This window comes from Pongo pygmaeus, chromosome 10, assembly GCF_028885625.2.
Source record: "Pongo pygmaeus isolate AG05252 chromosome 10, NHGRI_mPonPyg2-v2.0_pri, whole genome shotgun sequence".
Lineage (NCBI taxonomy): Eukaryota > Metazoa > Chordata > Mammalia > Primates > Hominidae > Pongo > Pongo pygmaeus.
Genome location: NC_072383.2, coordinates 69,971,577 through 69,983,172, shown reverse-complemented (window position 1 = coordinate 69,983,172; position 11,596 = coordinate 69,971,577). Strand labels below are relative to the sequence as shown.

Sequence of the window (11,596 nt, the reverse complement as noted above, 5' to 3'; positions counted from 1 at the left end):
CAATATATCTGAGGTTTGCCTGTACTTCTTCAGGAAGTTATGATTCCCAGAACCAACTGGAAAAGTGTGAAGAAAGCAAATCTAAAATCCTCTACCCCTTCTCTCTTGCTTTCATCATGAATGTTAGCACTTTTTTGATGCCAGTGACAGCATGCAGGAAAATGAGAGCAGAGAGGAGGGGTCATTTATTAGCTCATGGACCTAGAAAGTCTGAAGGTACATCTAGCTACATGCACAGCTAAATCTGTGAGCTTGACAATGTCATGAGCTTGACAGCCAGGCCAAAGACACTGTCTCGGCCAGGCGCAGTGGCTCACGCCTGTAATCCCAGCACTTTGAGAGGCCGAGGCGGGCGGATCACAAGGTCAGAAGATTGAGACCATTGTGGCTAACACGGTGAAACCCTGTCTCTATTAAAAATACAAAAAAAATTAGCCAGGCATGGTGGCGGGTGCCTGCAGTCCCAGCTACTCGGGAGGCCGAGGCAGGAGAATGGCGTGAACCTGGGAGGCAGAGCTTGCAGTGAGCCGAGATCAAACCACTGCACTCCAGCCTGGGCGAGAGAGCGAGACTCCGTCTCAAAAAAAAAAAAAATTGTAAAACACTGTCTCTGTGTTTTACTCTTGGCCTTGTATTCTCTATTTGGTGGTCCATGGAAGTTCCAGACTCACTTTCTATCACCTTACAATTACAGAAGAAAGCAGCACACCTCTTTCTCAATGGTTTCAGAAAAGTCCAGAGTTTGGCTTTAATTGGCCCAACCCAGGTCCTGGCCTACCTATGAACCAATCATTGTGACCAGAAGAATATAATAGCTCACTGATTAAACATTGGTCATAAGCCCACCCCTAGAACTGAGAAGTGGAATCAGCCCCACCCAAGGTAAGGAATAAGAGCCAGGGACAGGATTCACAAAAGGAAAACTATGGTGCAATTACAGGACAATGAAGGTATGGATACTGGGCTAACAACAGCTGGTCGGTATGATCAGAGAGACAATCATCCTAAAAGACATATTTCCAATATGGAAAAATAGCCTCTGTCCAGGTTAGGAGTTTGTAGGAGCCATGGGGTTTTTTCCCTCTGTTCTCAGGCAGAAGCTCAAGAGGCAGACTCAGTCTGGCAATTAGCTGTCAGCTCATCACCAATTCAAATGTCCTGGAGTGGGCCATGCTGATGATCTGTACTTGCAGTAATCATTTGGCTGGGTGAATCAAATTATACTTTCCAATGCCACTTCAAATCAGGATTGCTATGTCTGCACTCATTTTCAGCTGTATTACCGTGCAAGTTATTTTCTTTGATATTGACTCTACGTGGGCAAGGGAGAAATTTAGGCTTCTTTTAAGTTCTGCTCAACAGGAAAGACCAAAAAGTTTTAGAGATTTGCAAGGAGACTAATTAGGATCCATTCCAATTTAATGGCTAGGCTTTCACACTGAAATGGATAGGGAAACATGTTCTGCCTTTGCAAGGTAGAGATTTTTCTTACAAGTAGCTATCTAACTTGGAAACCTCATTCTTTCATAATGCCATGTGCAGTGATCAATCAGATGTAATGATCAAAAGAAAGTTTGCCTCAATCAATCCTGATAAATAACTGCTATAGTGGCAAATCTAATGTGTTCTCCACTTCAAATTCACTTGCCAATAATTGGCCTCATTAGCGTCTGTGAAGTTGGCTGTTTGCTAAAATTGGGCAAGCTGTACATTAGATGTGTTCAGTGGTTTGCAAACCTTTGGGAATAATAGACCTACTGAATCAGCAATCTTGCTAATTCCATGTAAATGAACAAGCTAAAAAGCAAGGAGACTGCAAGAGATCTAGAAGTGAAGGAGGGACCAGGAACTTCCTCCCACCTAGCTGTAATTAATATTATCTTTCTCAACCTGTAAACTAATGACTAGTTTTGTACCGTTTTTTAAAGATTTGATTTTGACAGAAAATGAACTTGATTTCTTTATGCCATCTAGCTTTCAAATTACCCTGCCCACATCTGTCAGATGTCTTTGTTGTTCAATTATAAAAACTGTATCCAGACTGGATTATGAGAATGCTGTTTGCAGGCACCATAACCACAGATGCCCCTGGGTTGAACATCAGGCTCACTGCAATCTTCCCAAAGAAGGAAATATACTTCCAGCTGCTGCACCAGACCCATCCTTCTTGGAAAGAGGACAAAATCACAGCAGGTGAACCTTTTCTGGAATATCTGAACTATGCATTTGGGGAGATGGGAGGCAGAGATAAGAGTGGAAATAGACTTCACTAATCCACTAACGTTTATATGGCTTATTCCCACAGAAATAGCAGAGTGAACAGTGAACACAACTATTCAGTTTGCCTGGAGGTAAGAGAGGTTTTTTATCCTGAATTACCCTATACATCAGCACCACCAACATTCACCAATAATACCTCATTTTCTGTGTCATTTTTGCTTCTGTTGTCAATATCTGTGAGTCACAAGAAAAACAAATGCATTTGCTTTTCAGTGTAGCTTTCTTTCCCTTAAAAGCTGGCCAGAGAAAGTTTCACATGATGTTTGTCAAAGGAAGCTTTAAGTATTTGTGAAAGACACAGGATATGTTTGGATGCCTTCTTTTCCAGCCAAATGAGAATCAACCCAGGTACAGATCATTCCAGTTTCTCTGTTTTTCACCTGATGGCGCCCACCCTCTTAACTTTGTAACTTATTTAATTACAACTATTTTTAATAACATCCACCATGATCAAGTAAGATATTGACTTTGCAGATCCCCAACATTGCAATGGCCTCCTAATTGGTTTCACTGCTTCTACTTTTATTCCCACACCCACCCTTTAACCCCACTACACTCCCTTTCCACAGAGCAGCCTGAGTAAGCTCTTAAAAACGTAAATCAGGTCTTGTCACAGTCTTCCTTACATCCCTCCAGTGACCTTCCGCTGCACGGAGAGTGCTCCTGACCTCTTGTGGAACGCTGTACTATTATCTCATCCTTGTCTTCCATGCTGCCCTCATATAATTCCATTCCACCCACTGACAATCTGTCTCTTCCTCAAACACATAAACCCAATTTGGATTTGGAGTCTTTGGTCCTTCTTGTTCCCTCTTCTGAGAACACGCTAACCATGGCCCTCTTCAGGCCTGGCTCCATCTCATCCCTGGTTCTTGGTCAAATGCCACCTGCTCAGAAAGGCCTTTAGAGTCCCCCGACACCATCTCCCCATTTCTCTTTATCAAATCATTGTGATTATTTTCTTCATAGAACTTGCTGTGATTTCAACTCATCTGTTTTTTGTCTTGTTTTGTTTTGCCTGTATCTCCCTCTAGAATGTAGGTTCAAAGTGGGTATAAACCTCCTCTGCTTTATTCATCACTACATCCTCAGTGTCTAAAACAATGCTGATATTGTGCCTGACATGTTCCAAGAAACTGGATGAATGTTTTGAAACTCCAAGTCGCATTATAAAGAACCACCATTTTATGTTCTGGAACTGGTTTTATTTCAAACATTTGCAAATCTAATATTACAAGAAGCAGTCTCCCATTGTTAATTCCATTGACTCTCCCCAGAACATGACAATTTGCATAAGAATCATTTCCCAAAAGGAAAGAAAAAACCTCCGATACACCAGAAAACTCTGGACTGCTTTCTTCTTCATTATAAGTAAGACAAGTTCATGAGAATAAACATCAAGACTTGATTCTTTAGAAGTTGAAAATTAGATCAAATGAATTGGAGGACAACTACATCTTGTGTTAATGTTTTCCTCCTCGAATGAAGAAAATGAGGTGATGCGAGCCATGACTCCATTTGAAAATGAAACTCTGTATTTCTGTTCAATTTCACGTTAAAGCACAGTTTTTCATTGTAGACTTTTCATGTTGGTAAATGTTGGAATACTTCACAATCATTAGGCTCAGGCCCATTTACTATAAGCAAGCAAGACAAGCACAGATATATCATGCCCATAAAGCATCATTTGTAAATTACACAGTAAATAAATGAGACTAAGTCAGAAACCCAAGTCTCACAACTTTCACCACTAATGTGGAAGAAAAAAAAAAGAAGAAGAAATTTCAGTTCAAATTTTTCCACTCTTAAAAGGTATAATTTATAGTCTATTATGCTTTTATTATGCCAAATAAAATGAACATTCAAGAATATACTGTATGCCTTATTCTAACTCATAATAGACTAAAATGCTTCAAGAATAAAACTGGACTAATCAGATTTTGGCTATCTTTTGCAAAGTGTGATGCGTAAGCACCCTGGTCCTGCCAGGAATTTTGTGTTGATTTCTGATTGGCTGATTACAGAAGTCAGCAGCAAAGCCATAATAAAGTAACAACTCACAGTGAGATGACAGTGAGCAAGTGTCTTTAAATTTATAATTGCCCTTGGATCTATTTAATTTAGCTGTAAGTCATGAAGCATAATTGAGATAAATGGTTACACTGAGCAGGTATCAAATATGACAAGGAGCTGGCTGTGATTATTTTGTTACACTATTTCCTTACAGGGAATTTTTCTGCCAACACTTTTCCTATGATGGCTATTAAATTTTATAGGATTTTTCCCACCATTAGCTGTAATGGCATTTGCATGTTAAATGCTCACAACAAATGAAAACCATGATTCCATTATTTCATAGGGGGAAAACCACGGTTACTGCTATTCCAAATGGAGAACAAATCTAAAAAGAATCAAGTAATTCCACTTCTTTGTATGATACCTATATAAGCTCTGTGGGAAAGCCCATTTACTTTGCAACTCTTTTATTTTTGAAACAAGATAGACTTTTGCACATATTAGAAAACTGGATTCCACTACAAGCCAAGCAGAAGACACCTCAAATGCTATTTTTTTTGTTGAGGGAATTTGTTTACAATTAAATATAATTCTCTCTCAAGTATACTTAATTAAGAAGCTCTAATCTCATGGGACTAGAAGTGGAAAGCTTGATGGCTACTTGTAGGGGTTTTTTAATGAATATATATGACAGGACTCTAGGACTTGTGTCTAAAGCAGTACCAAATTATGAAAACAACACCGAAGGCAGACATTGAGCATTTCTTAGCCAATTTTCTTCTCTGAGAAAATTCAGCAACCAGTTCTGAAAATTTGTGGATATGCTATTCTGGATTATGATTCTGGATTCTAATTTATAAGTAATTTATTCAGGATCATCTAAAGCTAGCAAAGCAAGATATAAGAAGCTATATATTTATGGATCTATGAAACTATCAAAATATATGACTGCTTGATCAATCTAGATCTTTTAAATTTGGTTTAGCTTGTTCCTCATTTCTCCACCACCAATTTTTCAAGGCACTATTCCCTTCACCTGGAATAGCATTTATATTTTGTGACTTTCACATTCTATCCACCAAATTATTTCTCAAAATTCAGTTGTTCTGAGAATGCTTCAGAGACAAAAGATCCTCAATCATTAAGACAACCAATATTCAAACCTCTGGGTTTTCATTTTAGTTTGATCTCTCCCTGATGTATCTTTTAGCCCTTTCTCATGTTCTTCCTGAATATATTTAGTCCAGAGATTTCTGACCCTTAGTGGGCTCCATATAAGAGTATGAATTAGTTTAAAATTATACATAATTTCTTACTAAAAGAACATCTTTGGAAATTGCTCAAGTAAATATTTTAAATTGCTAAAAGTTATTTTGTCATTTTTTTCTCTAGTTTTTCTTGCCCCCTCCTTCCCCAGTCCAGTGTTCCCTACTACCAAATGCAGAATCAGAAGAACAGTAGTGATGTTCAGTGAGGGAATCCAAAGAAATTCATTCACTCTCAGCAGTTTTCTATTTGTTCACTTAACCACTTAATTTCATCTTTTACTGCAAAGACCACCAAAACTTTGTGCTGCATCACTACTGTTTACCCAAAGTTGCCCAAACTTTAGGAAAGTGGAAAACCTTCCATAGAATTGGCCTGATTTGCAGCTGTGAGGGGAAACAACATATATACAGTTGGCAACCCTTGACCACAAACGAAGTTCTATTTACTGATAAACATTAGTTTGGATAGGCATTATTTCCTATCTCCAACGACATATTAACACATGCACACACAAAGATGAAGTTTCCCATCTCAGATGACACAGAAACACATGCACACACTGGGATGAATTTATCAGCAAAACAAAAGGAAAGTGCAATGGACTGTGAATGTTAGTGTACAACTCACTGTACTGCTTCAGGCAAATCACAACTTCTTTGTGACTCAATTTCCACATCTCTGAAATCAAAGATGATTTTTATAGCTCTGTGATTTTATTCTCCTCTGACCAGAAAAAAATTGTTTAAACACCTGAACATGATAATTTACTTTATTCCAGCATAAAATTCACAGTCCCAAGATTGATTGTCCACTGTTTAGTCTTTCCTAATGTCCTTTCCAGAAGTACTATCTTCCAAAATACTTCAGGAAGCTTGTCATAACTCAGGTTCTACAAGGTCAATGCAACCTACATAATTCCATTTGTAAAAAGGTGTTTTCTTGCATTGTGTAAATACTCAACCTAAAAATCATTCCAACTGCTGTGTTACCTCAACAATTTTTGAAATAGAATATTGAACCTTTGTTATTGTGTTGGGAAGTTTCCTACAATTCTAGGTTTATCTCAAATAATGCGTGAAAACACTGATATTATTGAAAATGGAAACAGCTTCACTGCTTTTTTTCATTTTATCTAATGAACACAGAGGAAAGGCTTAGATCTGAAAAAGAAAAGGGCATAAATTAGACTCATAAGAGGGCTACTTGTTACAAATTTTAAGTAGATGCAGTTTGGTTAAGGACACTAAGCAGGAATGTCAAATCTTTTTAAGATGTTTAAACATATTACATTATTTCATACAATGAGTGGTTATCTGCCATTGGATTTCTTACGGTGCTTTATATATTAACACAGTGAGTTACAAGATGGTATAGATATACAGAATTGCATGCTTATTAGCCAAGCCATGACACAGAAGGTTATTTGTGTTATATGACATTGACTGAATTGCTGCTAAGCCCCAAAAAGATCATGCTGACAACAACATCGGTTCCAGGCATCAAATCCCCAGATATTGGTTCATTTTGTTTAAGGCATCACACACTGTGTTCAAGTCGCTGCGAAGGTCCTGCACCACATTTTCAATACTTCTGGTGTCTTTCAGAATTTCAATACTCTGTGTGTAGGGATTGAAGTACACTGAGAAGGGACGTGTAATTGACTTTGCAAAGTCCCTGCAGAATAAACAGAAATAGAAAGAGATGTGATCAACCCTCATTGGTACAAGAGATAGATAAAAGGAAGGAATAGAGACAGAAAAATAAAAAGTTATTTTCTCTAGCTAGGAGAAAAAAAAAGTTTACCTCATCTTTTCTTTGGCTTCTTCAAAACTTTCTGAAACAAAGTAGGCTTCCTGGAAGGTGGTGATAAGGCATTCCTGTAAGCAAGTTGTCTTTGGGTCAAAGGCTTTCACACATGCCTTGTCAGAAAGGGCATGCTGCAAAATATACCACAAAACCCGTTAAACTCTGTAATGAGACTTCCGAAGTGCCATGACATCACATTTTTACAACACATTTGATAGCTTGGTAATCCTACAGAGCTGCTCAGTTACTAGTCTGTCATGAAATATAGAACTCTCCTGTGTGCAGGGTAAATTGAACACTAGGATTTTGTTTGTTTGTTTTGTTTTTTTAAGTATACTAGGTACTGTGGGAGAAAATGAGATTGTGGTATTATTTAATTTATTACCAGCCAAATTCATACTGAAGGACAGTTTGGAGCTACTCCCCCACAGAAATGGGATTTTAAATCTATGCTATGAATAGAAGCAGGGACAGCATAAATATGCTCCTAAATTTATTGCTATAAGCAATGTACTAAAATTTCACTTAAATGGCAGAAGTAATAATTATCTGCGTGGAGAGGTAATTGGGGCTCTGACTAAACTATTTGTCGACTCATGGTGAGATATTTTGAAGCCAGGTACTGTGTATCAACAGAGTCTGGAGTGGGCCTGTATATTTGAGGATACTTACAAAGCATCCATTTACCTTCCACCAAGTACAGCAGAGCAATATACAGTAGATAAATATTGCCACTTGAGGAAAAAAGGAGCTAATATTAATAGTCAGAGTTATGCCAAGAGCAGGTATTAGAAAAACAGGAAAGCTGGTGTAATTACTCTTTGAACCATCATTAGCTCCGTTCAGCTCACTACATGACTGGCACTAAGAACAGCAGGGAACAATGAATGACTATATTCTCAAGATAAATTCAGTGATGTTAAAAGTTAGTGGTCATTTCCTGCCATGTGCTGCCTATTTATAGACCCTAGATTGATGGTTCTAAAAATGCAATGTGCATAAGAATCACTGAGGAGCTTGTGAAAATGCAGATATCCAGGGTCTCAATTTCATTTAGCAGGTCTGGATGAAACCTAGAAATCTTCATTTTAAAGGCATCCAAGGTGACTCCAACATAAGTGGTTGTGAGCTACATATTGAGAAATACTCCTCTTGATTCTTTTTCTTAATTTAAGGGGGATTAGTTGGGAGAGAGAGGCAGAGAGAAAAAATGGGGTAGCAGAAACTGCCGTGAACTGAGAGTTGGAAAACTGGGGCTTTAGTCCAGGTCTAACTGGGTAACCTCAGCAATCATTCATCCTCCCTGTGCCTCCATTTCCTCAACTGTAAATGAGGGTTTTAGGCGGGAAGATTCTAAAGACAATCTCTATCCCAGCCTCTGGATTCCACCCATTATACTTTTCTACCTTCTCAGTCTCTAACAGCTAAGGTTTCCTGGAGAAATTCTGAAAACCCTTTCCTGTTCAACATTCTTCATGCATTCCTCCAACAATTTCAAACTGCATGGAATGATTTGCAGCCCTCCATGAAGAAGTCTGTGGTTCCCTAAGTTTGAAAATGCAATTGAGAACCAAAAGACTGACATGTAAGAGAAAGGGCACCCTGCATGTGATTTGCTTTCCTGCAAAATTCCGTTGTCCAGATAAACACATATATGAATCACAGAATGCAGAGGGCCTCTCAGCGTGAACTCATTTTTTTTGGCCCACAGAACAACTTCATTATAAGCAGAAGGTCACTACGCTTGCAAATGCATTTGTGCTAGATTCAATGCAGGGCAGTGAACATCAAGGGATTTGGGTTCCACATGACCAATAATTCTGTCCACAATTTTAGAAACATATTCACAGTTTCAAGAAACAAAATGTCCCTTTATGAAAGCTGTTGCTCCTCTGCAAAAAATTGGCTTCCTATTGGCTTGCCATGATTTTCAGAATTCGAATTAGCTTTCTTTGCCTCCATACACTCTGGTTACATTTAACGTACTATGTTGTTTTAACAGTCCGTTCATCCATCAGTACATATGGAAAGGACTGTGTCTGGCTCAATGTGTTTAGTCTTCCTACTCTCTCATCCCTGCATTCAGGGGCATGGCCAGAGTGGTAGCAGAACAGGCTGTAAGAACATTAAAGCCATGGCTCCCTTGGGACATCCTTGCTAAGCTAAAGACATTTCACTGGGTCAAGGACAAGCACAAGAAAGAAGTGAAACTCATCTGTTTGTGTCTCCATTGCTTCTATAAGACATTAGCAACCTTAGCAGTCACTATGTATAGAGGATGTCTCCAGAGGTGTGTATGCAATGACAGAGACTGAAATCAGTGTGGTTTTGGAAAAAAAATCATTTTGTGACAATTCCACTGGATAGCCAGATACTTATTTAGTCATTTTAACAGCTAAAAAGCATTAAAGTAGATCAAGAAAAGGCCCAGAGCATACGGTGCTCTACCCCAGACTTCAAGAAAAACCAGTGGGTTCACACACTTGTAATTTGAGGCAGGCCATTAGGCAATATAGATCACACTTGACCAATGTAATTTTTAAAGGAAAAACTGGAAGTTAATTGTCTTAAGTTCTCAAAAACGCAGCCTACCATCAGGAGCCTGCTATGCATGTGATATGCTGGTTACCTACTGGAGACCTTTCCACCCATGGAGTATGGGACCAGTGCTGCTGTTTGGCTGTTAATGAATATGGGGGTAATAATGGTACCCATGGATTAGCCTGGAGAATGACAAGAACCTGGAGATGGGGGAGCAGCCAGTGAATGAAGCCAACAAATGAAGGAATGATCACCCATATAAATTGCCTCATTTACCTGACCATGAGCTGACTCTGTGCTGAGTTCCAGGAACATCCATGCAGCCCATGAAGTCTCCTATCTCTGAATACTACAGTGTGTCCCAAGGGGTATAAAATAGATCCATGTCTTTGATTCCAACTTCTATTGCCCAATGGAGAAGTCTGACTGAGTTTGCTTCTCATTTTCTATCCAGGTCTCTCTCTACCCCCCTCAGTTTTGGGGAGCAGCTATTGTACCCTCTTCTCTGTGTCCAGAGTGGATTCTCTGTAAACATTGAACCAAACTACTTGATGTCCCCAGGGAACTCTGCAGCGATTCCATCTTGAAATGTTAGTAGTCTGATATCCTGAAGTTTGCAAGAATTAATCCAACTTCCTGCAGAGAGAAGCTTTATAGTGCTGACAGAATCCGGTTGACAATCTTTTACTTTTAAGCCATTTTTAAAGTACAGGAATGCTTGAGAGTCACCTTCTCTCATCAGAATACCCTCTAAAAGGACTATTTTGGATTTACCCATAGTGCTAGAGACAAGGGCACAGGGCTGGGAACCAGGAGACTTGGGTTCTAAATGTAGCTGTCCCCAGAGGCTAGACGTATAATATCAAATGAATGAAACTACCCCATGTTGGGCTGCAGCTTTATCTTTGATAAACTGAAAAGATTGACCTAGATGAATTCTAAGACTCTTCTTGAAATATAATTTTAACAGGCTGCAAGTACACAGCACTCATATCACCTTTACCTCCCTCCACACCAGCCACAATAAACTGACCATAGCAGCCTTTCCCACTGGGCCTGCGGATGGACTTCCCACCCTTCTCCACAGAGGCAGCTACTACCAATGAATTGACTTTGGTGCACAAGTTAAGACTTATTTGCCATTCCAGCTTTTTGAATATAAAAATTTCTTTTCAATATCAAAAATTTCCCAGAATCCAACTATTAGTAGACAATACTATAAGGTAATTAAAAATACAGGTCTTTATGGTTAAGAATACAGGTCTTTACAGTTAAGAATTGAGGTTTAAATCTGACTCCATCTCTACCTAACTACGTGTCCTTGGGCAAATTACTTTACCTCTGTAAGCCTATTTGAGTATTCATCTGGAAAATGGAAATACTAATAGTCATATCTATAACCTGGGGTTGTGGTCAAAATTAAATGAGGTAATGGATGCAAAGTGCCTGGCATGGGAAGTGCTCAGTATATTTAGTTATCATCACTAATTCAGTCCAGAGATGATGCTTTGTGTACATATGTGTTCAGTCACACTTTCCACCATTTGTGCAGCCCTTCTCCCTCAGGGGTCTGAAACCTATAGAGAATTAAACGGCCCCAGCTCTGAGGCTTTCAGGTCCTAGACTATGATGCTGCCTGCCCTGGGTTCATCAGTTTAAAATCTTCCTTCTTCCTAGACACCTG

The 11,596-nt window shown here is 39.0% G+C and overlaps 1 protein-coding gene across 1 annotated transcript in view; it reads right to left on the bottom strand.

Annotated features, from left to right (window-relative positions):
* Nucleotides 1–5,384: 5,384 nt before the first annotated feature.
* Nucleotides 5,385–11,596, bottom strand: part of TPH2 (tryptophan hydroxylase 2) — a 100,446-nt gene continuing 94,234 nt past the window's right edge. The window contains exons 10-11 of the mRNA XM_054444089.2: nt 7,369–7,502; nt 5,385–7,239 (exon numbers count right to left, since the gene is read on the bottom strand). Of these exons, the coding sequence (XP_054300064.1) occupies nt 7,065–7,239; nt 7,369–7,502 (309 nt within the window). The 3' untranslated portion in view covers nt 5,385–7,064. The remainder of the gene's footprint in view (nt 7,240–7,368; nt 7,503–11,596) is intronic.